The 27,914-nt window shown below is 46.1% G+C and overlaps 1 protein-coding gene across 3 annotated transcripts in view; it reads right to left on the bottom strand.

Annotated features, from left to right (window-relative positions):
- The window catches only part of LOC126530659 (luciferin 4-monooxygenase-like), a 110,309-nt gene extending 83,123 nt beyond the window's left edge, over positions 1-27,186 (bottom strand). The window contains exons 1-4 of one of the 3 annotated variants that reach the window (XM_055070689.2): positions 26,960-27,186; positions 22,942-23,090; positions 18,892-19,093; positions 2,446-2,549 (exon numbers count right to left, since the gene is read on the bottom strand). In XM_055070689.2, the coding sequence (XP_054926664.2) occupies positions 2,446-2,549; positions 18,892-19,093; positions 22,942-23,064 (429 nt within the window). In that variant the 5' untranslated portion in view covers positions 23,065-23,090; positions 26,960-27,186. Of the gene's footprint in view, positions 1-2,445; positions 2,550-18,891; positions 19,094-22,941; positions 23,091-25,780; positions 25,880-26,959 lie in introns of those variants that run through there. The other 2 variants (XM_055070690.2, XM_055070691.2) reach the window with 2 other exon arrangements.
- Between the last annotated feature and the right edge of the window lie 728 nt (positions 27,187-27,914).

Raw genomic sequence — 27,914 nt, 5'->3', positions numbered from 1 at the left:
TGTGTTCACTTATGAACATTCTCATATCAAGTTCTCGCATCGTGTGTTATTGATATCTGTGAAAAAAGTATACCAAGGATTGTTGCCATTGGTTTATAACCATTGGATATGCCAATGGCTGGCAACAATGTATTTAACGACCTGCTCGACTGATAGCACCGGTCAGCTTATTATATATATATATATATAACTGTGGTTACAGGAACTACGTGAATGTAATTAACCTAGAATCCTGGTTCTGCAAATATTGCAATGAGCGTAAGTGGGTTATGTGAGTGCTTCCCAAGAGATGATTCAAAACTAGGGACGAACTAGGTGAAATAGGACGATAGCTGCTGCACAAAGGTGGAGGACCTTTTTTGGTTAATGGAACACTCTTTCCCACTTTACAGCCTACCAGTTCCACCCCTGTTGATAGTGACTGCTGGAAAATATGGGCTAGTATCACAGAAGTATTCGTTTTTGTGTTTTTGAGCATTTTCGCGTTGACACCGCTCATGCCATATGGAGATTGAGTTTTAACAAGTCTATTAGTTTTGCAATGCCGTTCGGACAAAATGTTATGTCGGGCATCAAGTTATAGTCAAGATAAGGAAAGGGAGGTAAGTTGTGGGCAGGTTCGGCGGTAAACATGGCAGAAAAAAAGTGGTTAAGCTGTTCGGCGGCCTCATGATCGGGAATTAGATGGTTTTGTTCTTCGCACGATGCTAATGGTTGGGCGTTATTAGGGTTATAGGGTATTTGAGAATTTTTGGGGGTTAGTTTGTAACATAGCGGGCAGCGTCTATGAATAAAAGGAAAGTTTTTCTCTGTTTGCGAGCCTTTCGAATTCTTTTTCTGTGGCATAGTATTTGCTCCACGCGCGACATAGTCCACATACTAATGATTCACGTTTACGAAATAAGCTTGAATTATTTACTGCACGAATGACTGAGATTTCAAAATTGGTTGAACCATAACACTCTTAAGAGCAAATGCATGGCATACTTCCATCTATGGCAACGCTCATCCTGCATTTGAACGGCCACCATACAGCCTACCCAAGGTGATGTTGTAAGCGCCAGCTGTAAACTATTCACTGGTGCTATTGATGCTTTTGAGTTTATTTCTTATTTACTTTTCCTCGGATAGCTGATTTCTAGAGAATTTTTGTCAGGATGATTCAGGTAAACTTTAGCAGTTCCACTATGAACTGTCAATACCTTTCAAGTAACTTTTTTTCTATGATACAAATATTTACGCAAATAAGCAATCCTCGAAGCTCATATATTCAAAATATTCTTTACTGGAAATATTTCAGCAAGATACCTGTGTCAATACACTGTGAACGGTTACAAATTCAATTCAAAACTCCTGTGATGGTCGAGGACCATGCTTGGGATACTTAGTCTTGACAGGTCCCTCTATGCCATTCGTCTTGTAATGTGCTGAAATGAACTGAGCACGGCGTCTAATATAAAGGGCTCACCATCCGTGTGTCTGATTTGATTAGCCTATTTAATATCTGCATTAGTAGTGCCCCTGTGTTCTTTGCATTTGTTCTCTGTGTTAGCATGCTCTCTGTGTTTGACCTGTGTGTAGTGGTGTTTCTGTGTTCATTCATCTTGTAATGCGATCAGTGCAACGCAGTGCATTACAACATGAATGTACACGAAATAGTCCGATTCCGCTCTCTACCCGTCTACGTCATATGCCGCGCAGATACGTACACACAATTACTCTGCAGAGTTAACTGAGCTTGCTGCGTTCTGGAACTTAATTCAACTGGGATGGCTTCTTATTTGCCTGCTGGCGTTGCTTTTGTAAACTTCAACATCGTCGTCTCGTGCATAGTTATTATATTAATTATTGGAGTATGAACGTTTAACCAAAATCTACAATTACATCCACCTTCAAACATAATGCATCAAACCTGGCAAATCTCGTTATTGGCATTTGTGCTGCTGGGTATTGAATTAGGCAATTACCGAAAAAAAATATTTATTACATGAAAAATAGTTTCGGCACTGTCAGGTATTTGCACTCAAGCAATTAAAGGTGTCGTTTATATGACGCACCTTTCAGGCGCTGTTAAAATAAACCAGTCAGCAATGAACCGCGATACGCATACAAGATTAGCTGAACACGGATATTCTTAAAATGAAAATAAACATCAGCATATTATTGGCGCAGAAGCGCACATTATACTATAATACGGCCAGCCTGATGCACGTATGAAGTAGTACATTTTTCTTCGAAAACAAAGAAGAAAATAGAAAGAAACAAAAAAAAAACAGAAAGGAAGAAAGAATTAAGGACGTAATGCAACAGAGCAGGAACAACATGTACGTGCTTGTTTGTTACTAATAGCCCAAACCTGCAGCTTCGTTTGAACAGAAACTTCAGATAATAACTGCGTGAATTGCTGAAATTTTATTCAATCCCGGTTTTCATGTTGCTGCTTACCTTCATATTCAGTGCCTTCGCTACTTTGACGACTTTTTGCATGTGCTTTTGATCGGTGAGAATCTGTGTACTGTCGCTGTCTTCGGCCAGGTAACGTAGCTCGTCTTCAAAAAGACAATGGAGTGGTGATCAGGTCAATACTCTTCGCAGATAACATCATAGCTTGTCTATACGAACGAGCGAACCATTCCTTAGGATTATATTATATCCCAAAGTATGGAATATACATGGGCATTTGAGTTAATTTTGCACTTCAATGCATAAAAAAGCGCATTGGTAAACAAAAAATTGCAGAACAACAGTTCATTTTTACGGAACGAATGATGGCGCATATCGCCAAACTAGTATCTTTCTGGAACGTAATTCCAAGTGCACGTGCTTGGAAATATTACCGACTACGATTCGTAAACTCAAATACGTGACGGAAAGCTAATAATTAAAAAAATGTTACGGAATTTTTTATTAGTTTAACATGTGTTCCGATTTCTCGTCCAAGTGATGTCCACCTCTCTCACGGATGCAGCTCATATATGCGCGTGTGTGTGTGCCTGTGTGCATGTGAATGTGTAAAAGCAGGCTTGCTGCGTTGGTGTACCGTCAAAAATAATAACGTTGGATGGGTATACGCCTTTTTTACTTTCCAAAGGTTTCGGCTAGTGGACCTGCCTTCATCAGAATGACAAGTAAAAGGTAGTGCGCAGGCTTTTTAAACTATTTCTAAAATATTGCTGAAATGCCCTAGAATTTTGCAGTGTTATGGTTATGGATGCCGAGGATACTCAAAATACAAGATTCAACCACGTGCGAAATAATCACAAGCACAACGTGAAACGCTAATCGCCATATGAGCCTGTACGTACATCAAACATAATTTATACAGGAAGTGCGCACGTACATTTGTGTTGCATTAAAAAAATTGACAGAAACTCATATGCCAAGGGAAGCACAGGTGAACAAATCCATGGGATTGGAAGCAAATACAAAAGTTGTAGCAATGCAGTGCATGAAAAATAAGTAAAGGGTACTGAATGCATAAGATAACACAAACAAGTTGTTCGAAGTTCCATGGAAACGCGAACATGTCATTATAAACTTGACATTAGCATGACGTTATTGTAGTTAGCTGCCCTATCATGCCTGCGAAATATCGAGAGACGCAGTCAACTGAGGTTAGGTATGGGTCGGCAGGCTTGCGAGTTTGCCTCTTTTGTGCCCGGAACTCGAGTGTTAAATTTTTAGGTGAATTAAGATTCGTGACTCTCCCTTCATTTCATGATGCCAGTAAAAACTGGATTTAAGCATAGTTGCTCTGATGTGATCTATGGAGTCACCTGACACCTTGACATGCTTTGATGGCAGTAGTTTGGGAACTCTTATGGCGTGAGATTTATGATTGTGATGTCGTCTCAATGTGGCAGTCAATTTTTTCGCGGATCTAGAGTAAGCCAAGATGAGTTTCACCTCAGATGTGTTCGAAGTTGCGCGAATGGCGTTGGCATCGACCTGATTTAGCCAGTCACCACGCTTTATGGCCGTATCAACTATTTGCGGTCAATATTTCAAAACGAAGACGTATTTTGGTTATTGGCCGTTTGACAGGAAGTCATCACGATTGGAGCATAATCTGTTAATTCAATGCGTCTTGCTATAGTGTATTCGCATCTGACAATGCCGGATATGACTGCTCTGAAAGCTTAAGAGCGGGTACCTGTAGGTCGGTTTACGGGAAAGCTTTGTGGATAGCCATCTTTTGAAGGCTATCAGAGTAACGCCAAAAACATTTACAGTTGGTAATGAGTGATGACGAAAAAAGGTAACGCACGGATGGGCTTCGTTGTAGTTGACATTCCAACTTCGTAAGCTTGTCTCAGCAGTTGAAGTTTACCCTAGGGCCAACAGATTTTCTCTTGACTAAAACGTATGTTGAATTACTGAATTCAATTTTTTTTAATTAGAGGATGAGCTTCATGAGAATAGTAACAATATCAACGTCAATGGGTTGATCGAAATCTTATTCCGCATATGCCTTCATGACAGCGTAAGGGCTTCGCTGTGCGGCATACTTGCGTACAGGGACGTGAATTAAGCTGTCAACAGAATGCTACCTGCGGGAATATTGGCGTCCAAAATCAGTTTCATGAAATTATTTCTATCCATTGTAAATAATGAAAAGTATCCGGAATCTTGGGCTCTATAACATAAAACAATTCTGATGTCCAGGCGTAAAATTTACGGAACCACCGATGCGAGCACGGGGCGGTAACCCACAGCGTCGTTTCAAAACCGCAATAAAACGCTCTTGTCTTTTATAAGAGCTAACGTTTGTTTACTTTTAAAGTTATTAGCAGTGACAAAATTGATGAGCTTTCATTATTTCCTTGGCGTACAAGAAGCGACGAGCAATTTTAAGTGGAGGGCGTTCCGATGGGGAGAAGCCAGAGCAATGAAAACAGATAACTGGATGACGAGAGTGGTGCCGGTGTCAATTGGTCTGCTTCTGCTTAGTTAACTTGCGGTGGCTCGTCGAAAATAATGGCGGTGTGCAACGGTACTCTAAATGTGCAGCTAGAACTGGTCTTTAGCTAGGAAGAGCTGGCAGGAAGATCTCAACGGTGCTTGGTGGATCACTGCCCTTAGCAACCGTAAAAATCAGGAGACGAAGAGCTCGCCATTACGAGATGGCCAACGCGGCACCGTGAACAAGCCGGCTGGCTACCACACAGACAAGGGACTGGCTAAAATTATTTTGCCGCAAGTCACTGCAGCTTCGCGTCTTCCGAAGCTCCCCAAGGAACAGATCAATATTATCGTACACCTTAAGGGAGGCCTCGACGTATCCAAAGCAGACATAGTACTGCTAGCTCAAGCCCTGGTCATGGCGGTGGCCCTGCCTTAGCAGCAAGCGAAGGAAGACACCGTATGCCCAAATAAGGCATATAATATTTTGATTATTTCTAAGCATACTGAACAAACACATTCTGAACCGCTCCCAACCGGTTCAAATACAGACGGGGGTGCCAAAGTTTTCTGAAAATTTCAAGGTAAACAAGATGGCGATCGAAAATACCAACACCGTCAAAATATGACAGTGGAACTGCGCTAAGTTCCAGGGGCGCAAGGCTCCATTAGGTCAGCTCATCAGGTTGGTGGCAGACAAGCCACAAGTCATCTTACTGCAGGGGAGGCTCGCCGAGAAGGAGACCACTCTATCGAGCTATCGTACAAGTAGAGTACAAAAGCGAAACAGGGAGAGGCATTGCCGTCCTAGTTAAAAAGAAGGTCTCCTTTGTGGAGCACACTGTTCCAAAATATTGGAGAGGACTAGGAGCGCAACTGATCGAGATCGTGCCCAGTAGATCCAGCAACGCGAATGTCTTTATTGTTAATGTCCACAGCCCACCTGCGCATAGGAACAGAGACTTTCTTGCACGCTTCCTTTCCGCAATAAGTGCAGCCAGAAACACGCCCGTCTTAATAGCAGGGACTTCAACGCTCCCTACACGGAATGGTAATACGGCTTTAACAGCAAGAGGGGCACAAATTTAGCCGAATATACAGTCGATTCTAACCTCACGCTTCTTACGGATCTTAGGTTTCCCACCAGAAGAGGTAATTCGGTCAGTCGAGACACAACACTAGACCTCGCATTCTTCCGAAATATTGGGGGCAAGTGAGATAATCTCCAGGAGGACTTGGGTAGTGATCACTACGTTCTCGAAATCGCGGTGCAGGTCAAACCCAAACCTCCGGTCAAATATGAATCTGTCAATTGGGATGTTTTCCGGAAAGGTCGAGCCGAAACGGGCCCTTCAAGCTAATCCTTCAAAGATCTAATTGCCAATCTAAACTAGGCCGTCAAAAACGCGACCAATGAAATCACCACACATCTTGAAGTCCCCAAAACTGACTCGCTGTTAGCGCATCTCGCGGAGGCTAAACACACTCTCGCGGATAGGTGGAAAATGCAGAAATTAAATCGCCGACTACGAGCAAAACTAACGTCAGTAAACGAGGAAATAGACTGGTATTCAAGGCAGCTGGGCATGCAACAGTGGGACGAGACGTGCAACGGAACGGATGGTTGTATGAAAAAAAGATAGGAAGTGCAATCTGCTTAAAGGCCTCCTGAACGACAAACAGTCAAGGAGTGCGTTAAATATCGCCGTCGATAGGCTCATACGTAAGCAGGTCATCTCGGGCATCAAGAACGAATTAATTGTCAACGACCTGACGCAAACCTACCTAGCCGTCAAGGAAGAAGATTCACAAGGCAGAAACGCGAGAGTGGCATACACGGGGCCTGAGAGACCAAAACTAAACGAAGGTTTCACAATTTAGAAAATCAGACACGTGCTCTTTAGCCTAAATGGAAGGTCGGCGGCCTCTGGGCCGGACGTGGTCACCAAGAAACTCCTTCGTACCTGCACGCCAAGGCCATCGATATCCTAACGGCAGAGATAAACGACGTGTGGAGCTCGGGACAGGTCCCGTAGGAATGGCGCACTGCCAAGGTGGTGCTCATCCCCAAACCAGGGAAACTTCCGCACATAAATAACCTGCGTCCCATATCTCTAACATCGTGTAGTTGCAAAGTGGCCGAGCACGCATTGCACAATCGAATAGTCGTTCACATAGATAACCACTAACTATTTAGGCCTAATCTAATAGGCTTTAGAAAGAGAGTCTCCATGCAGGACGCAATGCTCCTCCTGAAAAGATCCGCATTGGACAACGGGACGCGGGACGTCCAAGGAACCATTGCACTCGACCTCGCAAAGGTCTTTGATAACTTGGCCCACGAACACATCTTGAACGAAATTTCTTCTCTGAACCTGGGGCGGAAATTCTTTAATTTAACGCTTCGGTTCCTATAAGAAAGGAAAGCGTTCCTTCGACTGGGGACGATCTCGGGCAGCCGTTACGAGCTGGGCAACTACGGAGCCACGCAGGCTTCGGCCCCGGGGGATCTCTTGCTGATCTAGCGCAACCTCTCCAGGCGGCTATAGAGGTAACCGAATAATTCCTTACATGCACGGGTTGCAAGCTTTCACTGACCAAATCCGAACTCCTTCTCTACAGACAGTCCAGGCAGGGCGTTAGGGAACCTCGAGCCTCTGAAAATGCGGCCAGTCAGAATTACGACACGAGACGGACACCCCATTCCGTGGTTGATCTCTATCAAAATTTTCGAAGTTTTAATGAACGCTTAGCGCTGTAATGCAGAAGTTCTAAACATGCTAGGTGAGCAGGCGAGCAATATACTAAGACTTGTCACTAGAATCATAAGCAAAAGGCGAAGACTCAAGGAGGACAACCTACTCAGGGTCTTCCAAGCTTTTTTCACAAGTCATATTACTTACACAGCATCGTTCCTAAAATGCAGCAAAATCGAAAAGAACAAACTCGACACGCTCATCAAGTCCAGCGTCACAATAATACTGAGTATTCCACAGTCTACCAGCACGGTAAAACTGCTCGAACTCGGAGTTCACAGCACCAGACGTGAATTAATCGGAGCACACCTTATTGTTCAGATCTCCAGGCTTTAATCAACTAAGTCGGGCATTGGGATTCTTGAAGAAGATGGTCCCTATACAAGCACTGCTCAACAGATACCCCCTGTAAAAATTAGCGCGCGAGCGTATAAAGGTAGAGCGCATACCGTGGCGCATCCACCCGATATATAACGAAGGTTTCAGAAGATCACGAGCTAGAACCATTCTTCAGGGAATCGGTCCTTACAGAGCATACGCATTCTTTGTCGATGCCGCCAAATACGGCAGCGAAAACTGGTTTGCAATCTCGGTCGTTGACGCGCGCCTATAACTTACCAGTGTCGCGTTAATGTGGAGTAAATACGTGAACGAGGCGGATGAAACCGTGATAGCCTTGGCTCTTCAAGCTTCAAAAGTCCCGACGACCATTTTCTCCGACTCGAGCACGGCGGTCAGGGCTTTCTCGTCCACTCTATTTTTTAAACACGCAGCCGGCATCGTCAACTGATCCTTTCGTAGTGCTACCAGCGAGAAAGCTGCAGGGCCATAGCTTAGCAATTGGTTCCCAGCCCATGTGAACGATATATCTAAGGAAGCGGGTTGGAACCATAACGAGCGGGCCAACTCCCTGGCGCGCTAATTTATGAACCGCGCCAGAGATATCGGTCCATCTCACTCACAGGATTGCCCCTTCAAAGATCCTATTACCACCTATCATGAAATTACGTCGCATTACAGAAAAAGCAGGAGGGAATTCCCTCCCCCAAGCCTGAAACTGAACAGGCCTCAGGCCGCTCTTTTCAGAATCTTACAAACAAGATCGCACTTCACACCAAGACCGCTTAGTTGGATAGACACCAACTTGCCACAGTCGTGCTCCAAATGATGTCACGCATGCTGTACCTTTGACCCCATGCTCTGGCTGTGCCCGTACAACGTAGGCTTCGGACATCCTTACAACTCCAAGTGGGACGCCTTGCTGAAGAGCGCGGAATTTACGCCCCAACTACATGCCGTCCAGAGGGCCCGTGACGTCGCAGAGAGTAACCACCTCCCGGTGCCGACTTGGGCGGAGTCACCTAGTTGATTGGGGTGCCTTGAGATCCTTCAAGTCTAGTTCATCAGGACGCTTCAATAAAGTTATTGTTATAGTCAAGAGGTGACAGAGCGATATCGCATATGTACTGCAAGGGCTGGTTAATGTAACGCTGTCACGCAAAAGGATTTATTACATGGAAATAAATCGATGCTCAGGGCAGCTCCGAGCAGCCCGTGCGAGAATCGTTCTTCGGCAGCCATATTTTGTTCCTTTCAGAAGAGGGCAGTCTTAGGCTATTTAGAACAGATTTCACGTTTGTTCGGCATACTAACACGTCTTTAACGCGTTCAGTTACCTTTGACGCGAAGAGCTTTTGTGGTTTTGTGACGTCGCGTGGCAGACAAGCGAAGTGGGCAGACCGCGAAAGCTTTTGACAAATGGCAAGGGCTAATGGCGAAAAAGGCGTAAAATTAGCGCTAATTATTTGCCTTTCGTTCGTGGTAGTCATATATATTTAAGGTGCCAACCTCATATTGCGGCTTTCGCGACGTCGCGTGGCAGACAGGCGAAGTGGCGGTGGACTGAAAATTTTTTTAACAATCTTGAAGGGCTGATTGCCATATTGGGAGATAAAAAAAAGTGAGAGAGCGTTATCTTATAGCGCCAGGTACTAACAACACAGTCTACATACGTAGATACGTTTTCAATTACAGTGCCTATACCAGAAATAATGGGGCGCCCCGGTTCATTCACTTAACGCATCTGGAGCAGGTTATAAGTTGTAGGATTGAAAAGGGAACGTGTACGCCGCAAAAAAAGCGGCAAGAAAAGATGGAAGCACTGTAAATCTGATAAAGCATCTCAATAATATTGCTTCGACGCAGAAGCAAGCGCAAACGGAAGTAATACGGCCAGCACAGCAGGTACAATTTAGTCTCAAAATGTGGCACCGGCTGCCGCTAGGTCACGACAGCGAACTCCGTCTTCCTCGTTTTAGTTTGCTAGTCGGCTTCTTCCATGCGAGAATACGCCGCCGGGAATCCGACGCCATTCGTGAGCAAGCCACTGTCATGTAGTGTTTCAAACAAGCAGCAGTAATAACATCCGCTTTTGGTTGAACTGACGATGCAGCACAGTCGGCTGCATAAATTTCAATATATCTGGCATCGGAAAGTAGTCGTAGGATCCTGTAGGGATCTGAATAACGCCACAAAAATGATTTTGGTAGGCCAAAACGACGAGAAGCTGACCACAGGCGAACGAGGGAACGAGACGATAACTAAAAGTCCCTGTGGCGCCTGCTGCAGTGGGACTTTCGGTAAGCCTCGGAATTGCGAGGTGGATGCGTGCAATCTGACAAGCCTGGGCAGCGAAATATAGTGCTTATTGGAGATAAGCGCTAGTCGACTGTAGTGCATTGCAATATACGTTGCCAAGATACAAAATAGGATCACGGCGAAACAGTCGTAAAACGGCGATTAACAAGCTACCTCATGGCGTGTGGGCTATGTGTAAAAGTAACATACGGCCGAACTACGTCCTAGTAGCGGTGGTCTACGGCGCCATACAGAGCAGCCATGTCACTCAGTGTTCTGTGGAGGCGTTCGGTAAGGCCATTTCCTGCTGGTGATAAGCAGGGGCGACTAAGCGGGCAGTATAGCCTGGTTGATGAACTTATTCAATGACTTTAGATAAGTAGCAGCATTCGTGATTCATGTGCATCACGCGACGAGCGCCTTAGTGCAACAGAATTATGCGCTTTTACGTGCGAAAACCACGATTTGTTTATGAGGTACGCCATAGTGGAAACTCCAGATTAATTTTCACCAGCAGATTATCTTTCACCGGCGAAAATTCACTGGATATACGCATTCTTCTTGGTGCGACGAAACATTGTGCAGAAGAAATACCGTGGCCTAGCAGATTGCCAAGCATAGTGTAGTGGTGGAGGGAGTGGCGTAATCGCCCGCAACAGACACGCATTTGGTGCCGACACTGGACGTTGGAAAAGACCCAAGTAGAGCGAGTCCTACACCAAAAAAAAAAAAAAAAAACGTTGGGGAGAAATGTTGATGGGATCAAGAAGACTAGCGGGAAGCGTGGAAGGGAGTCAGCAGCGTTGGCCTACGTCTCAAGCGCAAATATATCGGCGCACAGGACGCTGAAGACCGGGCCAGAAAAAACAAGCAGACTCAGTCATAGGTGCGGGTAATGCTGCGGTGCCTAGTGGTAGGCTCGTCATGTAGTCGATAGAGTGTGATAGACTTAATGTGCGCAGCAACGAAATGTGGTGTCATCAACATGCAAATTCCTGTCTGCGACGTTGGGGGATTCGCTCTATGTCGAGACATGCAGTGAGCACCTTGGTGTGCACGTTCGGATTTATATACGAAGCTACCTTCATGCGTCCTTAATCCACTCCTGGCCCTGAACGAGCGCTTCACCCCAACGCGTAGCTACTTGGTTTCCATGCGCATGCGCGCTGTCGTCCACCTGCGGAGAAGCGCGAGCCTGGTACGTGTTGCCAGGCATGTTCGCTTCAGTCACGCCCGCGGCATGAAAGCGGTGATAGGCGTTGCTAGGCGTTGCACGACGCCGGCGTGCCAGCGTTGCTGGAGCACATCAAGTTTTGCACTGTAATATGGTACTTTTTTTACGCTTAGTGAACAAAACTAGAAAAAGACACCCAGGCATCTCTGTATTAGCTCTTCAATTTGAAAATTGTGTGACGACACAACATTTTTTACGGAATAATGGTGTTCGCGTAAAGCTTTGAAGAGATCATCTCGAACCCAGGCATGCGACAACCGCTCCTTACGTGAGGATGGGCGAAGGGAGCTTTCAGAGTACGCTTGCTTCCTCCATCGGTCCTTCGCTGCAAGGAAGCCTCACGTAAGGTTAGGAAGCACTCGAAGGAAAGGAAAGTTTCATTGTTTGGCCCTTAGTCTTTCTGCGAGCCCATTCGTCTGGGGATGGTAAGCAGTGGCTTTGTGGTGAACTGTACCACTGAGAAGCATGGTATCTTCTGTGAGCTGCGTTGTAAATGTTGTGATCCGGTCGGTTATAACCACTGTTGGAGCACAGGGACGGAGTACGATACGATGTACAAAGAAGTTTGCAATATCATTAGCAGTGCGTCGTGGGATAGCTCGGGTTTCTATGTAACGTGTAAGACAGTCTGTGGCAACAGCAATCCAACGGTTACCAGCTCTCGACATGGGGAATGGTCCAAGCAAATCTGTTCCAACCTGCTGAAAAGGGATCCGCCGAGGATCCACGGGAGGGAGAAGTCCAGCGGGAAGCATGGGTGGTGTCTTGCCTCTCTGGCAGTCGCAGCATGTCTTCACGTATTGCTTTACCTTACGGTGAAGTTTAGGCCAGAAGTATTTTTGGCCTACGCGTGAAGACGTCCGTGCGAATCCCAAGTGGCCCGAAGATGGCCCGTCGTGAGAAGCCCGAAGGATGTCGTCAAGTAGTGAAGACGGCACTACAAGAAGGCAGGCGGTTGCGGACGACTGAAAACCGAATTTGTTGAGGACGCCATCGCAGATAAAGTACGAGGATAACTTGCGGACGAACATACGAGGCGGCTCTGGTGGACGGTTCTCAAGGTAGTCTACGAGAGGCCGGAGTTGTGAATCATCGCGCTGCTGCTTGCTGATGTCTGATACAGTGATAATGGATAGAAATGCGTCCTCTTCATCAACGTCGAATGCGACGGGTGAAAAGGAGCCCCGTGAAAGGCCGTCGGCGTCGGTGTGTTTACGCCCGGACTTGAACACTATGCTCATATCGTGTTCTTTCAACTTAAGACTCCAGCTTGCAAGACGGCCAGATGGATGGTTCAGTCTGGCGAGCCAGCACAATGAATGGTGATATGCCTCAACTCGAAACAATCGGGCGTACAAATATGGTCGGAACTTACCAATTGCCAACTGAACGGCCAAGCATTCCTTCTCCGTAGTGGAATAGTTCCTTTCAGCTTGAGACAAAGTGCGGCTTGCGTACGCAATGACGTGCTCGGCTCTATCTTGCCACTGTACAAGGACGGCACCAAGGCCAGCGTTGCTGGCATCCATGTGCGAATCGGTGTCACTGTCTTCGTCAGTGTCCTAGAACTGGAGATGTGTGCAGACGTTCCTGGAGTCCACAGAAGGCCTCTTTTTGGTCCTGCTCCCAGACAAACGGAACATTATCCTTTGTTAACCATTGCAAATGTTCGGCTATCCTTGAAAAGTTAGCCACAAAGCGTCAATAATATGCGCAAAGCCGTAGAAAATGGCGGAGTTCGTTTTTGTTCAAAGGTGTTCGAATCGAAGCAACAGCAATGGTTTTTTCCAGTCTGGTCGAATGCCTTCGTAGCTAATGGCATGGCCTAATAATTTGTGTTCGTCATACCCGAAATGGCATTTTTGAGGATTTAAAGACAGGCCAGCAGTACAAATTGCGCAAGAACAGCTGGTAAGCACTGGAGGAGCTGCTTAAATGTTTTGAAAACACAATGATATCGTCTGAATAGACAAGGCGTGAGTGCCACTTAAGACCTGATAGAACCGTGTCCATCATGCGCTGAAAAGTAGCAGGCGCAGAGCACGCTCCGAAAGGAAGGACCTTGAATTCGTAGAGTCCGTCAGGCGTAATAAATGCGGTTTTCTCACGGTCACGGTCATCAACCTCTATTTGCCAGTAGCCGCTGCGAAGGTCCATCGATGAGAAGTATCGAGCAAGTCTAAGGCGGTCCAAAGAGTTGTCGATGCGGGGATCGGGATAAACGTCCTTCTTCGTAACGTTGTTAAGCTTGCGATAGTCAATGCAAAAAGGCAGTGTACCGTCTTTCTTTTTCACCAGAACCACAAGTGCAGCCATGGATTGGTGTAGGGCTGTATGATGTCATCGATAAGCATTTGTTGGACTTGCTTTGGGATGGCGTTTTGCTCTTTATGACAAACACGGTAGGCACGTTGGCGCACGTGTGTTCCATTGGGACTTGTAATAATTCTGTGTTTCGCAATAGGCGTTTTGTTCCCTTCGGTGATGAAGCCAAACAGTCCGCAAAAGACTGTAAAATGCTTCGAATGCTATCTTGTTCGCCTGATAATTTAGAATTCACATTAATATTACTGTTGGCTGCTACGTCACAGTTAGAATCTCGATCATTGTGTCCTACAGTTAAACAAGCAATACTCATTGACTGGCTCCAAATAGGCGATGGCAGTTCGTAGGGCAAAATGCTGGTATTCACGACGGAAATCGGGCACTAAAATCTGAGCAGTCCGTGACCACAGCTGCAAGATGCATCGGGCTACACAAAGCTGTCGAGCCAACAAGACTGACAGATTGCCTTCAGCGATTCTAAGATGGGGAGGATGATCGTCTGTTTCTACGGTGGTCAAAGCAGTACTCCGGGGTGGCAAAGTAGAGCAGTCACCGCAAACGTATACCACAGTGGACTGTGGGTGATAGTCGTCCGAATGAGTTGCGTGTTCGCTGGAAAAACTGAGAAGCAACTCGCGATGCTTTATGATAGCGCCGTACTCCCGAAGAAAGTCCATGCCGAGAATGACCTGCCTAGAACACTCTGACACTATGATAAATGAACCGACAAATGCAGCCTCACAAATTTGTATTGTATCCTCGCAGTGCATTTGGCGATCGGCGTGAGAACATGACCGCCGGCTGTACGGAGCTTATGTCCTGGTCACGGTATCATCACCTTACGAAGCGCAGTAAGCAGTTGTCTGCTCGTGACACAATAATCGGCACCAGTATCGACAAGAGCGGTTACCGGGAGGTCATCTACAGAAACGAGTATGTCGGATGGAACAGGTTCACGGTTGTCGAAGGGAGGTGCCGAAGGTACGCAGTCGTCGTTGTCCTCGTCGTTATCGTCGTTATTGTCGTCGATGTCATCGTCGGGGTGTCGCAGCGGAGGATCTTTCGAAGTGCGTTGGACAGCGGCCCCACCCCCGGAGGTCGCTGTTCTTAGTTTCCCCGACTTGGGCTCACAACCCGGTTGCCCACGGAAGCGGAGAACGTAGTGTAGCGGCTAGGTGACGACCAACGTCGAGGAGGTGGTGATCGTGACTGGCACCTCTGCGGAGACGGAGATCGGGTCATTAGCAGGGACTGTTCAACCGGTGGGAACTGCGCGTACGGCGACGAAGGTTGACTGGCGAGATATTGCTGCATTTCTCTCGGTCGCTCTCCCTCCCGTGGGTGATGAGCGCTGGGTGATAGCCCTGGAGTCCTATTCTTCGGTAGTAGCTGGCACGGTACAATTTCCCACTTCGCCACAGTGAAAGCAGAGTGGCTGATATGTGTGCGCCACACGTCTGACTTTCGCGTATTGATTCGGGTGCTCGTGGACCCGCACATCTTTGTATGTGCAGCTTGGCCCTGGAAGTGGCACAGCGGTTCTTCAGGAGAAGGTGGGTTGGGGTGGTTCACGGGTTGGGCACGTAGCCTCACTGTTTGCGCATAAGTCAGTACGGTGGTGGCTTCAGGTCTGGTTTGAACGAATGGCTGTGCCGTCTGGCGTACTTCTTCGCGGACGATATCTGTGATTGATATTAGGGTCGGTTGAAATTGCACTCCCTGTAGTCAATCGAGCTCCTCACGCACGACACAACGCACAAGATCTCGAAACGCACAGGTTTCACGGGGCAATGAGAGCGGAGATGCTGATCCCAGGCTGATTTGGCGATCGTAGGCCGAGAAGCGTTCCTGAAGGGCTCGCTCCATTGCAGTTGCCTCAATGACAAACTCAGCTACTGCAGCTAGATGCCTTCACATCAGTCCAACAAACAGCTGCTCTTTCACTGCTCGCATCAGCAGGCGGACCTTCTTCGCTTTTGTCATGCCAGTGTTAGCACGCTTGAAAAGCCGCGACATGTCCTCTGCGAACATGGCTACGCTTTCTTTCGGCTTTTGAGCCCTACTCTGAAGAGCTTGCTCTGTTCGCTCTCTTCTTGCTGGACTGTTGTGCGTATCACGTATCTGCCGTTGAAATTCTTGCCAGGTGGTGATGGATGGCTCACGGTTAGCGAAACACGTTCGGGCAGAGTCCTCTAGGGCGAAGTACACGTTCGTTACGTTTTTCTGTTCATCCCAATAATTGACGTCAGCCACACGATCGAAGCCCTCGAGCCAGTTTTGCACGTCCTCGAAAAGCTCATCATGGAACAGCCGCTGCCAGCGTGGCGTGTGGAGAACTAGCGACGCAGTAGGCTGTCCCGTACCGTATCTCTCATGTGTCTTGCTTGTGGTTGTGGTGGACAACCTCGGCAGATCTTGCAGGCCGTCTTGCAGTCTTTAAAGCCGTCGACTTTTGCGCAGGTTGTCCGCTGCCAGTTCCTGGGGGTCAGAGTACATAGACGCGCACCTGGCAACTCCACCAGTTTGTTACAGACAAAGCCACAAAAGACTTCTGCCCATGCTGCAGATCTTTCATATAGCTATCCTTGCACCTTCGTCGTTTTCTTCTCGGTGCCACCCAACATGCTTAGCATGTGGCACCGAACTGCACCGAGTGGCTAGCAGTTGTGTCAAGGTCGTGGCAATATTCTTGGATTGTAGAGCAAAGTGACACACACAGATATTAGGAGCAGAAAGGAGGAGCACTCGGGCTGCCTGCTTCTAGTCTCTGTGTCTGTCACTTTCGGCTACAATTCAAGAAGACTGGATACCTATTACCGTCGGTGAGGCGTACGGTGCAAGACACGGCAGGTCTGAGCATCATTTCGAGTTATCGGTGAGGTGCAGCACTTGTCACTGACAATGCACTGCGGTGTCGGTCAGGCACCTAACTCGAGACATTCTACCTCCCGTAATTTCTATGCCGTCGTATCGTTCCATCACCATTATTCAGCGTCATCGCATTGTCACCATGCCGTCATCGTCAATTCGTCCTAGTCACACCATACTTCTATCATCATTACTCCATTGTTATCAATCCTTCGTCGTTGCGCGTATTATTCACATGTCGGAGCACTACAAGGTTTGTCAGACCTAAATTGGCAACTTTGTTTCTGTCTGCATAGGCAAGAGCACTCACAACGTTTAACAAGGTTCCAAATAAAAGAAATAAACGTTATGAGGGTCCCACGTGCTGTGGAAAACAATGTAACCGAATCATTCTGCGCTTTTTGCTTAGTTAAGATATTGACGGCGAATGTTTAGTGTATTGAACGCTTAGCCGACACGAGGGCGGCGCGTTGATGTTATATTTTACCTTGCGTGTACTACTGCGGTTTCTCCGCCTAGTAAAAAGAACGCACATGGGGAGGTGTTTCGTTGAGGTGTTGTTGTGCGCAATACTTTATAACCTCTGAGGCTTTCGAGCTTATTCATAGCCTTACATGGCACAACGGATCGCGACAGAAGTAATAAACATTTAGGTAACTATGGGTGTGCATGTGCAAAAACCACAATATGTTATGATTCACGGCGCCGTGGCGGTCAATTCTGACACCGTGGTGTTCTGTAATGTGTCCATAAAACGAGCGTTTTATTATTTAGCCCTCGTCGAAATGCGGCTGCCGCAGTCGGTACCAAACCCACGACCTCGAGCAATGTCATAGCTGTAAAACTTAAACACTGGGCACAGAAGTGTTGATGTGACGTGTGACCGCTTCCGCAGTGTTGCCAGACCATACGCTGTGCTTGAATGCGGCTCTCCTTCTGCACGATCTGCGTAAGTTGTGCACTTGACAAATATATGTGGCATTTATTTTTCAGAAACACCAGAATCGTACAGTATGGCATCTTGCACTTATATTTAACCCATTTGCATGCAACCACTGTAATGTGTAGCGCTTCCTTGCCTTCTCAGGTCACATTTTCCTTATCCCCCACCTCCACCTTGAATGGAAACTGCAAGCGAAACGCGGCAAGGCGGTTCTTCACTCGATTCGCGACTGTGTCGATTCTACTCATTCTCTGCCTTCTCTCCACCCGCCTCTCTATGATTCTATCTAGTTTCCTTCTGCACTTGCACGTTTGTAGGGAGGTCAGCGCTGGAATTTCTGCAGTGTTTGGCGGGGATCAAAGATTTAACAGATGTCACGAGGCTAATGCGGCGACGCCCAGGGAGCTCGAGAGGGCATAGTGCACGTTCGCCACAGTGCAAAGGTTCACAAGTTTCTCGCGTTGCCTTTCCTCTCTGCCGCACTCCTGTCATGCAAGCACATGCTCTGAAGCACCTCCTGACGTGGTGTTTAAGACAATAGCAGCAGTCACCGCCGTGGGATAGTCGAAGGAAGAGTCAAAGAAAGCTTGGCTTTAAAAAGTGATAACAGCGCATCCCAGCAGGTAGCTTTTACTTAATCACGGTAGCTATTATTTAACATTCAATTTCCCTAAAGCATTTCTTTGTAGGGTATTTGCAGAAATGTTGCTAAGCGGATGTCCTACACACACTGACAGATACTGAAAGAACTACAAATAAGACGAGTGGTGGTCTCACCTAACAATTCATTATGTTTGTCTCGGAGCACCCAGCATTAGTTTTACATACATTTTGTCTCTTCGAACGTAAAACTATGTACTTATACAGACAGAGAAAGCGGTTTCACTGCCAATGCGGAGCTGTTTGCTTTGCTGAAAGACAGAGATAGAGAAGGCAGGAAGGAAAGGGAGGGAGGTCACCGGGACCTTGTTTAGTTTGCCACCCTACACTTGGGGTGGTAGATAGGGGAGGCGAAGAGAAGAACAAGAGAGCAGGTGCAGAAAACAAGCTTTACGGTCAGTGATTTGTGCAGAATCATAAATTTCTGTACACAATTTTCGATTACTCTTCTTCTGTACCCAGAATTTTGCTTTTTCACGGTCATTCACACCTCTACGCCCCCCCCCCCCCTCACCTCTTCGTTCCTCCATTGCAAGCAAACAAGAGGAAAATTGTGCTCCACTTACTTTCGGTAACTGAACGCCTGGCTAAGACAACCACTGCTCCAGCGAGGATGCAGCCATAGATGGCTACTAGATTTTCCACTCCATTGTCCAGGTGTATGCAGACCCGGTCTCCAGGAACCACGCCATTATTCCGGAAACCAACAGCATAACGCTTCATGTGAGCCAAGGTTTGGCTTCCGGTGAGGCTGACGACATCGCTAACCTGCAAATGGTCGTAACATTCACTCGTTTGCAACATTCTACTAATGCACCGCATGGCACAATTGTACCATCTGCCATCTGACGTTTACTTGACCTAACTATGTGGTTCTCATTGTCCTGAAGCAGGCTATCATTCGAGCAATTTAGCAGCTCGACCATTGGAGCCACCTCCGAGTCAGACCCATGCTTCCAAATCCTGGACGACACGATATCTACCACTTGCTGAGTTGCAACCGAAAGACACCATATGATGTTATAGGGATAAGGATAGCATGTCATTGCCTACAAAAATTCTAAGAAGGTGCCCACACGTACGGGGATGAATGCTGGAATGTGCAGGTGCTACAACGATGTTCATGTTAGCGGGGATATAGCGTCCTTACGTTGCACAGAGTACTCTGCGTATATGGGAATTGTGGAGCAAAAGGTCCTAGGCTAGGTCCTAGTAGGTTACTAGACAAAGAAGTTTTCAAACTGTTATCGCCATCCCCTTGGTATTATTACTTTAATAGTTCCGCATTCACCGACTGAAGAGTTTTCCAGCAGAGACTTGGCTGACGGACACTGTTATTACGCCACCAGCTAATATGTAATCGCTTATAGTCTGGCGAATATTGCCAATGACTTCTACGCCCCACTATGGTTGACAGACACTATCTCGCTCCGGTAAGCGGCTACGCTACACAACATAGTTCATACCAGAAGGGCGTAGTACTCATGCAGTTGTGAAGCAGAACTCCCCTACAGGGCACTCCATAAGAGAGCTTGAATTTCTTGATTGCGCTCATGGTAACGCTGGAAACCCTTTTGAAAAGTTATCGCGAATATTTGATTAATTGTAAGTTGTCAATTAGTTGTCATTCCGCACAGCGTAAGAAACACCTGGAATTTAAGCTATGAATCAGTAGCGTCTTTCTCTCAGTTGCGCCGTTATTCTAGCAGAGAAATACTATTTGTTTAAACAGAAACCAATGGAGTATCGATACGGATTCAAGGCTCCTTTTCACCCAGCGCAACATGTTTTACGCTAGTTCCTATCATATGGCTGGTCGCTGCTGGGCATTCGCGCTGCGTCTCTGTGGCTCACTTGCTGCGTGCGCAAATAGCTTCCCTCAGGTATCACCGTGGAATTCATGGCCATTGCAAGAGACATTCGTGTTCTTGTTCTTGCTCTTCCTTATTCTTGTTCTTGTTGCATAAATTATTTTAAGAAGGTGCGTGACTCACCTAAAGGCTTGTAAACGACATCTTAAAGTTATTTTGTTTACTATTCGTGTAGAGAGCGAAGTACGCGCGTAGAGGTGTTTCAATATAATATTCAGTCAATGCTCTTTTATGAAAGTCCAAACAGCGTCCTACATACATGATGTGCGGAGAGAACGTGTAATTTGATGTCACTTTTTGGGGATAGCGACTGCCGCTCAGAGCCAAACACTTTCTGCAACACTTCAGCGATGAACATGCGCATGCGTAAATGACTGTCTCGTAATAATCATGAGCACAAACGACAGGACCTGCAATGAAACACTGGGAACCCTGGAATTAGCGATGGTGTTGACAAAGAGAAAAAAGTGTTTTAGTCGACACGCAGATATATATATATATATATATATATATATATATATATATATATATATATATATATACACCTTACTTCGATTCTACACATGCCTACATAGATGGTCGGCTAAATTTGCTACCTGTACTTCAACATGTGCACGAATGTATGATTGTAGCAATAAACCGGTACCTGCTCTGACGACATATAGGGCTGAGCGCCAGCAGCCCACTCGCAGAGGGTCTATGTAATGTGTCCTGATAAATAACGTTTTCTGTTCACACAACAAGGCACATCACGTTGCCATGTATTGCTACTGGCGCTGACTTTGCCTTCGCAGCCTGCGACTCTTAATTCGAAGCAGCGAGCTTCATCTGCGAAATGGTCTTCACAATAAGGTAGTAGAACCTTATTGTTTTGCTCCTTATGACCTCAGTAAGCCTTTCGTTCGTCATACATGTGAATCTCCTTACGTAGGCTAACCTTTGTAGTAGTTCTCAGTGCAGTTTGCGAACCGTCCACAGGTGCAGTAGACGATTTGCGAAATGCTCAAAGTGTGCTTCTTCACTCATGTCGTTGACCCACGCATGATGGCGGACTTCGTCCTCGACCAAAAATAAGTCAGACACACAGAAGCTTTAGCCGCTATCTTAGCCATAATGTTTGTCTTACTTCATCATAACTGTTTGCAAGCTTACTCTCGGTACAATGGTGCGTGATCAGGAGGTCGGCCGTTCCATACCGCGGAATAAAATAGTGTGAAAAAGCCTACTTCGTGAATTTCAGGTAGTCTCGTTGGACCACCGGAAACCGCGTGAGCAGCATGGTCGCTTGCTATCGCGTGATTCCAGCTGTGGAGCTCCGCCAATAGAGAAGCCAGTGACCGCAAAGGCCGCTTGGTCCCAATAAATATTATCATGCCTCTCGCTTCTTAGTTACCTGCCTTGGTCAACACCTGTTAGCTTCATCGGTATTCCTATTGTATTCTCTATTTCGGAAGTCATCTCCGGTGGTGGAATGGTCGGTTGTTAACCTGATGCAATGTTCTGCGAAGTGTTCTTCATTTGTAACATGTGTTGACTTAGAGACATCTGTATACAGCGTTTCTTTACTGCAAGTACTCACCTATTATACAAAAGAACAACTTATTTTCTCATACTCAGGCCTTTTCTTTTGAAAGATAAAAAAAAAATTCTACATTTTTCTAGTCACAACAACCATCCTTCCAAGGTCATTACATCTCGCACCTTTTCATCGGGCTTTTCAGTTAATATATAGCCGGGGTATCTCATTTGATTTCATTTATTTTCACCTTAAAGGCCCGGAGGCATTACACAAGGGATGGCTTTAATCCTTGTAACAATGTTAGAAGAAATGTACAGAACAGTAAACATTCATCTCGCTTCCAGTGTTATTTTGACATTCTTGATAATAGCAGACTATTACCAAGGTGCCCAGGCATCCACTCAGGCGAACTTCATTTCTATGTAACACTTTCCCAGCATTTACTACGTGCGATTTTTTTCCACCAAACAAGAATGATAAAGGTGGAGTCCCTTCACCAGAGGCAAATTTCTGTTCTTATCAATCTGGAGCGATCGTTCTTTGACTGGCCACTTACAGGCACAAAGTGGTTGTTTGAAACGCGCATAAACAGGTACACGTATGCATGGGCTCCTTTAGAAAGAATGTACGTCTTTTCACAACGGGTCTAGGACAGTAGACTTTTACTCTTTGCCCGTAGATAGCACTTGCATGGCGTCACAGCTTTCAAAAAACTGCAGCTCTTCTGAATAACAGTTGCTCCGTGAAACAGGCGTGAAACTGCGGTGCCACGCAATCTGGCGTTGGAGGAAATATGAGCTTTTGTAAAGTATTTGTTACCATAATACATATATCTTTCATTGCTACGCCGTATAGTTTAAACATAGCGCATCATTCCTCGCGCAAAGCTGTCCCACACGAATTGAAAACTGTACTCGACAACTACATTACTTCGATGAGTGGAAGAGAGCACAAGGAAGAGAGCACGTCCGAGTTTTCTTTTCTGTACCTTGATTGGACGCGCCCGCGCTTACTGGTCCGCATCAGGAATCCTGGCCTGCTCTGCTATCTTCCTCTGGTGCATTAATGACTTCCTAGATGATTATCTTCGTGTGACTGTCTACAATGTACCTGAAATGCAATGTGGTGTGCCACCGTTGCAAGAACTCAACCGTGACTTGCAACACAGCCACGGCTCCGGATGTACATGTGATGCGATCCCGAAACAAACATTACTGTGTACTCACCAGCAGTAGTTTTTCAGGGTTCACCAGCAGTTTCTCCTTGGCCAGATAGTAGAAAGAGCACTCAGGAATGTCCACACCGGGGTATGGCGAGTAGATGACACGATCATGGATACGAGCCTTCATATTTGTGGGTAATATTATCGGGATCCCTGCATCACAGAGCAAAATTGAAGCGATAAAAGCTTGTCGACATTTCTGAAATAAATATTCCTGATTTCTAATCCCATAACTCTACGTGCAACGGACAAGGATGCCGTTATGCACTCGCAGGAACCGCACGAAATAGTTCTGTACGGTAGGGCTTCTTAGGGAAATGTATTGTAGCAGTTTAACCACCTCTGCCTCTTTATGCTGCTTCAGGCACAATCGCCATACTCTCGTATTTTACATGACATGATTGAGATTGTTGTAAATGAGCACACAAGCAGGCGTGTCGCTTGATTTATTTAATACATTGCGGACTTTCTCCTAGTGTTGCGCAGTGGCTACGCGAAGCTGAAATGATAATCATTTCACGTTTTCCAACCAGCGGAATAGTTGTCGGGCAGATGGAATGGAAAAGGAATTAAACACCGAAACTCCGGAATGGAATTTGAATCAAATGAGCACATTATTCTAGACCGCTAAACGTTCATTTTTAACAGCACTACAAGTACACTATATCTGTAAATTTCTCTAAACTAGATTTGGCCAATTTCCTACAGGTTTCCGTTTTTTTTTAATCACAGCTCTTTCAGTATCTTCCATAGGTGACTGCCTCTGCCGCAATAATTACCAACAAAACGGTATTCTACAGATTCAGCACTTCTGGAGACCATGAAACTTTTCTGCGTTACAGGGATTGCGTGCATTTAAAGTCAGCACGAATTAGCTGCCAAGAATGATACGATTTCTCAAGACCACTCTATAATGACCACAGAAACTTTGAGGCCGAAGACAATGTCGCATATGATTACAGCCTGCGCCAGTCCATGGTGATTTTAAGCACGCATTTTTTTTTCACATTGCCTAATATCGAGAAGGCGGGATAACAGGTGGTCACAAAGGTGGCCTGGAAAAAATAATGCCTCCTAGCATATTCCAGTAAATATAAAACGCGATATTGTCATGACAAACAAGAATGCTTTTCGAAGTGACAAAATTATAGTACGTACGCGGTAACAATTATACACATTATTATTGGTGAGATTGTTAAATTTTCAAGGGTATGTTATTGTTACGGGCCGTGTAAGCGAAAATATTCAGCCATTATAGAGAAAGCGTTTCATTTACTGTAAAGTAGGAGTAGAATCGGTCAGCTAGGCCAGTTAAAGATTGAGAATGGTCAAACTCCAATAATTCTAAAGAGTTTCCAAACATTTCCGCACTCCGCAACACCGTGCGAATGGAATGGTGGGCCCCACTCCATAACTCTGCTTATTAAATTAAAAGGCACTGCGTGAAATTTTTCGCAGAAGGCCCTACAAACTTCTCATTTGAAGTTTTACCCTATATTCGGCACTTTTGCAGAGGGTAATTATTCTTGAATAAATATTCAAGAGAGTCACTTTAATAAACTGTGCTAACTGTTACATACAGTAACCAACGTGCTATCGGTCACGTTTTCCTAGATTGCATTGCATATCTTTAAAACTAGGATAAAGTTATGCGGTAAATTAAAAACAGCAGTATAGGCAAGAAGTTTGGCACAGGCGAAATACCAAGGTTAAACTGTTGTTCTGGTCACCGGTAAGATGAACGATAGATATAAAAACACCTATAGAGAAAATAGACAAACAAGAACTCCTCCTGAGTATACAGTGCATATTGAATGCTTCTCAGTTCATGTCTTACAGGGCAACCAAAATTTACGTACGACGTCAAAGTGGCTTCCAATTACCTGTGGAAAAATACAGCGTGTGTGCCGTTGAGATTCCGTCGGTGTGCCGATAAAGGCTTTGTTTTGTGATACGTCGGATAGGGATTATGCAGTTCTGGTACTGATACCCGTACTCGTGTACTCGTACATTGAAACCAACGAGTACACGCGCGCTGCGGTCTGCTTGGTGGTTGGTAAGAGCGTGTGTCGTTTCCTCCTAATCGATGAAGCGGCCATCGGGGAATGGCCCACGCATAGATTTTAGAAGGGATCTCAATGCAAGACTGTGGCGCCTCTCTGAATTCATTGATTCCAACGTGTTTATATATTATGTAGTTGTATGCGTATGTTTGGATGCTGCACATTGACTTTCCCTACGAATGCGCCAGCCGGTTCCAGGAACCGCGTCTCGTTTTCATGGTATAGTAGGCAGTTTGATACTTTTGGCAGCCTGTCTGCACCGAGAAGTTGGATTTACGCCATCGCGACGTTATGGGGTCGCTCGTGGATATTGTAAATTGACAGGTGGTGGAAGCGGTAAAATGCAGCTTCTCGGCTTCTTTTCCTGCGTCATAAGAGTGACTCGGCTTGTAATATAGCGTACCATATATTCTGTAGCACGCTGCCTATATGAAATGTCTACCTTCTTCCGACCTAGCAGATACAGTTGATGATTTGAGCTGCCGTTATGTAGAGGCCGCCAAACATCCGCTTCAATGTGACTGCCGTAGAAGCATGTTAATATGCCGCGCTATATTAGTTCAACATATTACGAATTCACGATTTCCACTGTTTATTTCCACCTGTTGATATCTACAGCTAGACTGGACCCCTCTAGATACATAGCGAAGTTTGATTGGCTCATGTTTTCTGCGATTCAACTTATTAATACTGTTCTGCTAAAAAATGATAATCGAAGGTTGTGTAACCGCTAAAACCTTCCACAAAATACTGTTGGTAAACAAAACAAAACAAACTTACCTACTCGTGTGATGCAGTATTATTCTACGTAGAAAAGTAAAACCCGAGTGCCCATGAGCTAAGAAGACCGTATGGCCGTTTTAGCCACAGCGATCGCAGCCAGCAACAAGGCAAGCCGCCTGCTTTGTTCAGATAAGCTAGACTATCATCTATCACTATCGAGAGCCAATCGTAATATGTCCGCCAAGATACCACCCGAACTTCCTGCCGGCGTGAAATGAAACATCATTTACGCATCATGTTCAATAGGTTGGCCTAGTTCTGTTACTTCTGCCAACTGAATATTCGTGCGCTTCTTCAGGAGCAACGAATGTTACGGAGACTTCATACGGACCACTTAAAGTGATGGTCTCGACATTGACAGACAGTTAGCGACAGCTTAAGTTATCTCTGTGCCACTAAGGGTGCTTTATTTATTGTCCGCTGCTAGACAGCTTTAGTTACACGTACGTAGAGGCTTCACGTACGCAAACGTGAAAAGCCTACGTACCTTACGTGCACGCCATCTTAAACGCTTTTAGCTACACGTACGCGACGCACGCCAAGAGGGACCCCGAAGCTCCATCTATCGGGAAATGGGAACACGGCGGTAGCCAATTCAATCCTGTCGCCGTGTTTCGATGCGAGCCGTCTGCCGGTGCGCGGCCCACTATCGCTTGTTCGTGATCTCGCGGAACTCCCTCGCGAAGCTGTCTGCGTGCGCAAGAAACGCACGCAAAGAATTGAATCTCACGTACGTCCGTGAGACGCGCGCGCGCCCGCTACGTTCTACGCATGCGCATTGCTCACACGTAGTAGCTCTACGTACGCAAAGCCTCTACGTACGTGTAACTAAACCTGTCTGCTAACTTCTGCATTAACGACTCATCGCACATTAAGCGTAATTGCTGCTTCTGACGTTGGTTCCAGAGCGCACACCACTATTCGCTTGGCTTGTGCTACCTCATACAAACATTTTCAGTATAGGTTTGGTGATAACATATACGAAGGTGCGTCTTGGGCCAACATGTATCTCCTAAATGTAGCCCCTACTTATACAACTTCACATAATTGCAACTCAGTAATATAGACAAAAATCTACAATGATATTAACATAGGTATGATAGCACTTGAGTTCGCTCATACCTTGCGTCGATTCTGCGTACGCTCCATTCATTGAATAGCGTGTTGAAGACTTACCTGCGTGTGAACCGCCAGTAAACAATGAGTTGCACCTTTCCGTCAGGTTCACGACGTGTGTTCGCTTGGCTTTAAGCGTCAAGGAAGCCGTGAATTACAAGAAAACACGGCCTCGATGGAGCTTACCGAAAATACAGCGCCAGCAGCTTCTGCTGATGGTACACTGGAAGCGTAAACCTAATCAAGCATGATGACGCCCATCCAATCTCCGCAGTCGCCTTTAATCTAAGGACTTTGCGCAGAAGAGGCGTCGTCAAAGTAAAGCCACGGTATTATCGTGTTTTATTGGCTTCTGCGCTTCAAACCGTATCTTATCTGGCTAGCGCAAAGAGAGAAGGATTGTCAGAGGACCCTCCTAGTTTCTCTGCTCGTCCCTTTCTATGTAGCATTTTTCTTTTCTCGATAAGAGCCTACTCGAGCGTTCACGCTTTTGGGTGGTAGTAGGCGCTCGCTATCAATGTTCATGAGACTTTATATCACAATCTCTAGAAGCCAAACGTTTCGAAAGTCGCAGAGCTCTTCTGATAAGGCAAAGGTGGTGCGCCTAAATTGGGGTCACGTACATTCCTACGGTGAAATTTCACCGACGTCTTGCAAAGGCGCTAACTTTCTTTTCGTTTCCATTGGAGAGGAGGGCATATGTTCTGTTTCGGCGAGCGGAAGACATGTAAACTGCGAATAGGGAAGCGTTTATGCCGCAATGACTGAATTGAACAAGCTGTGCTGAGGCCCGATCACACGGGTCTCGCCGGACGCGCCTGTCTTACACGTCTAACCAAGTTAGCCGCGGGGACGATGCAGGTACTTGCCCTTAGCAGATGCGAACATACGCGATGGAAGTGCAACCTCTGCATCGATACCATGTGGTCAACCGGAAAACTTCCCGGATGGGTACTGCAGTAGGTTGATTCTGCGACTTTTTCCATACCCTCGGAGTAAGCCTTCGTTTTTTGTT

The sequence above is a fragment of the Dermacentor andersoni genome, chromosome 4 (genome assembly GCF_023375885.2).
Source record: "Dermacentor andersoni chromosome 4, qqDerAnde1_hic_scaffold, whole genome shotgun sequence".
Classification (NCBI taxonomy): domain Eukaryota; kingdom Metazoa; phylum Arthropoda; class Arachnida; order Ixodida; family Ixodidae; genus Dermacentor; species Dermacentor andersoni.
Note: the sequence above shows the minus strand (reverse complement) of the source record. Positions and strands in the feature narration are given on the sequence as shown.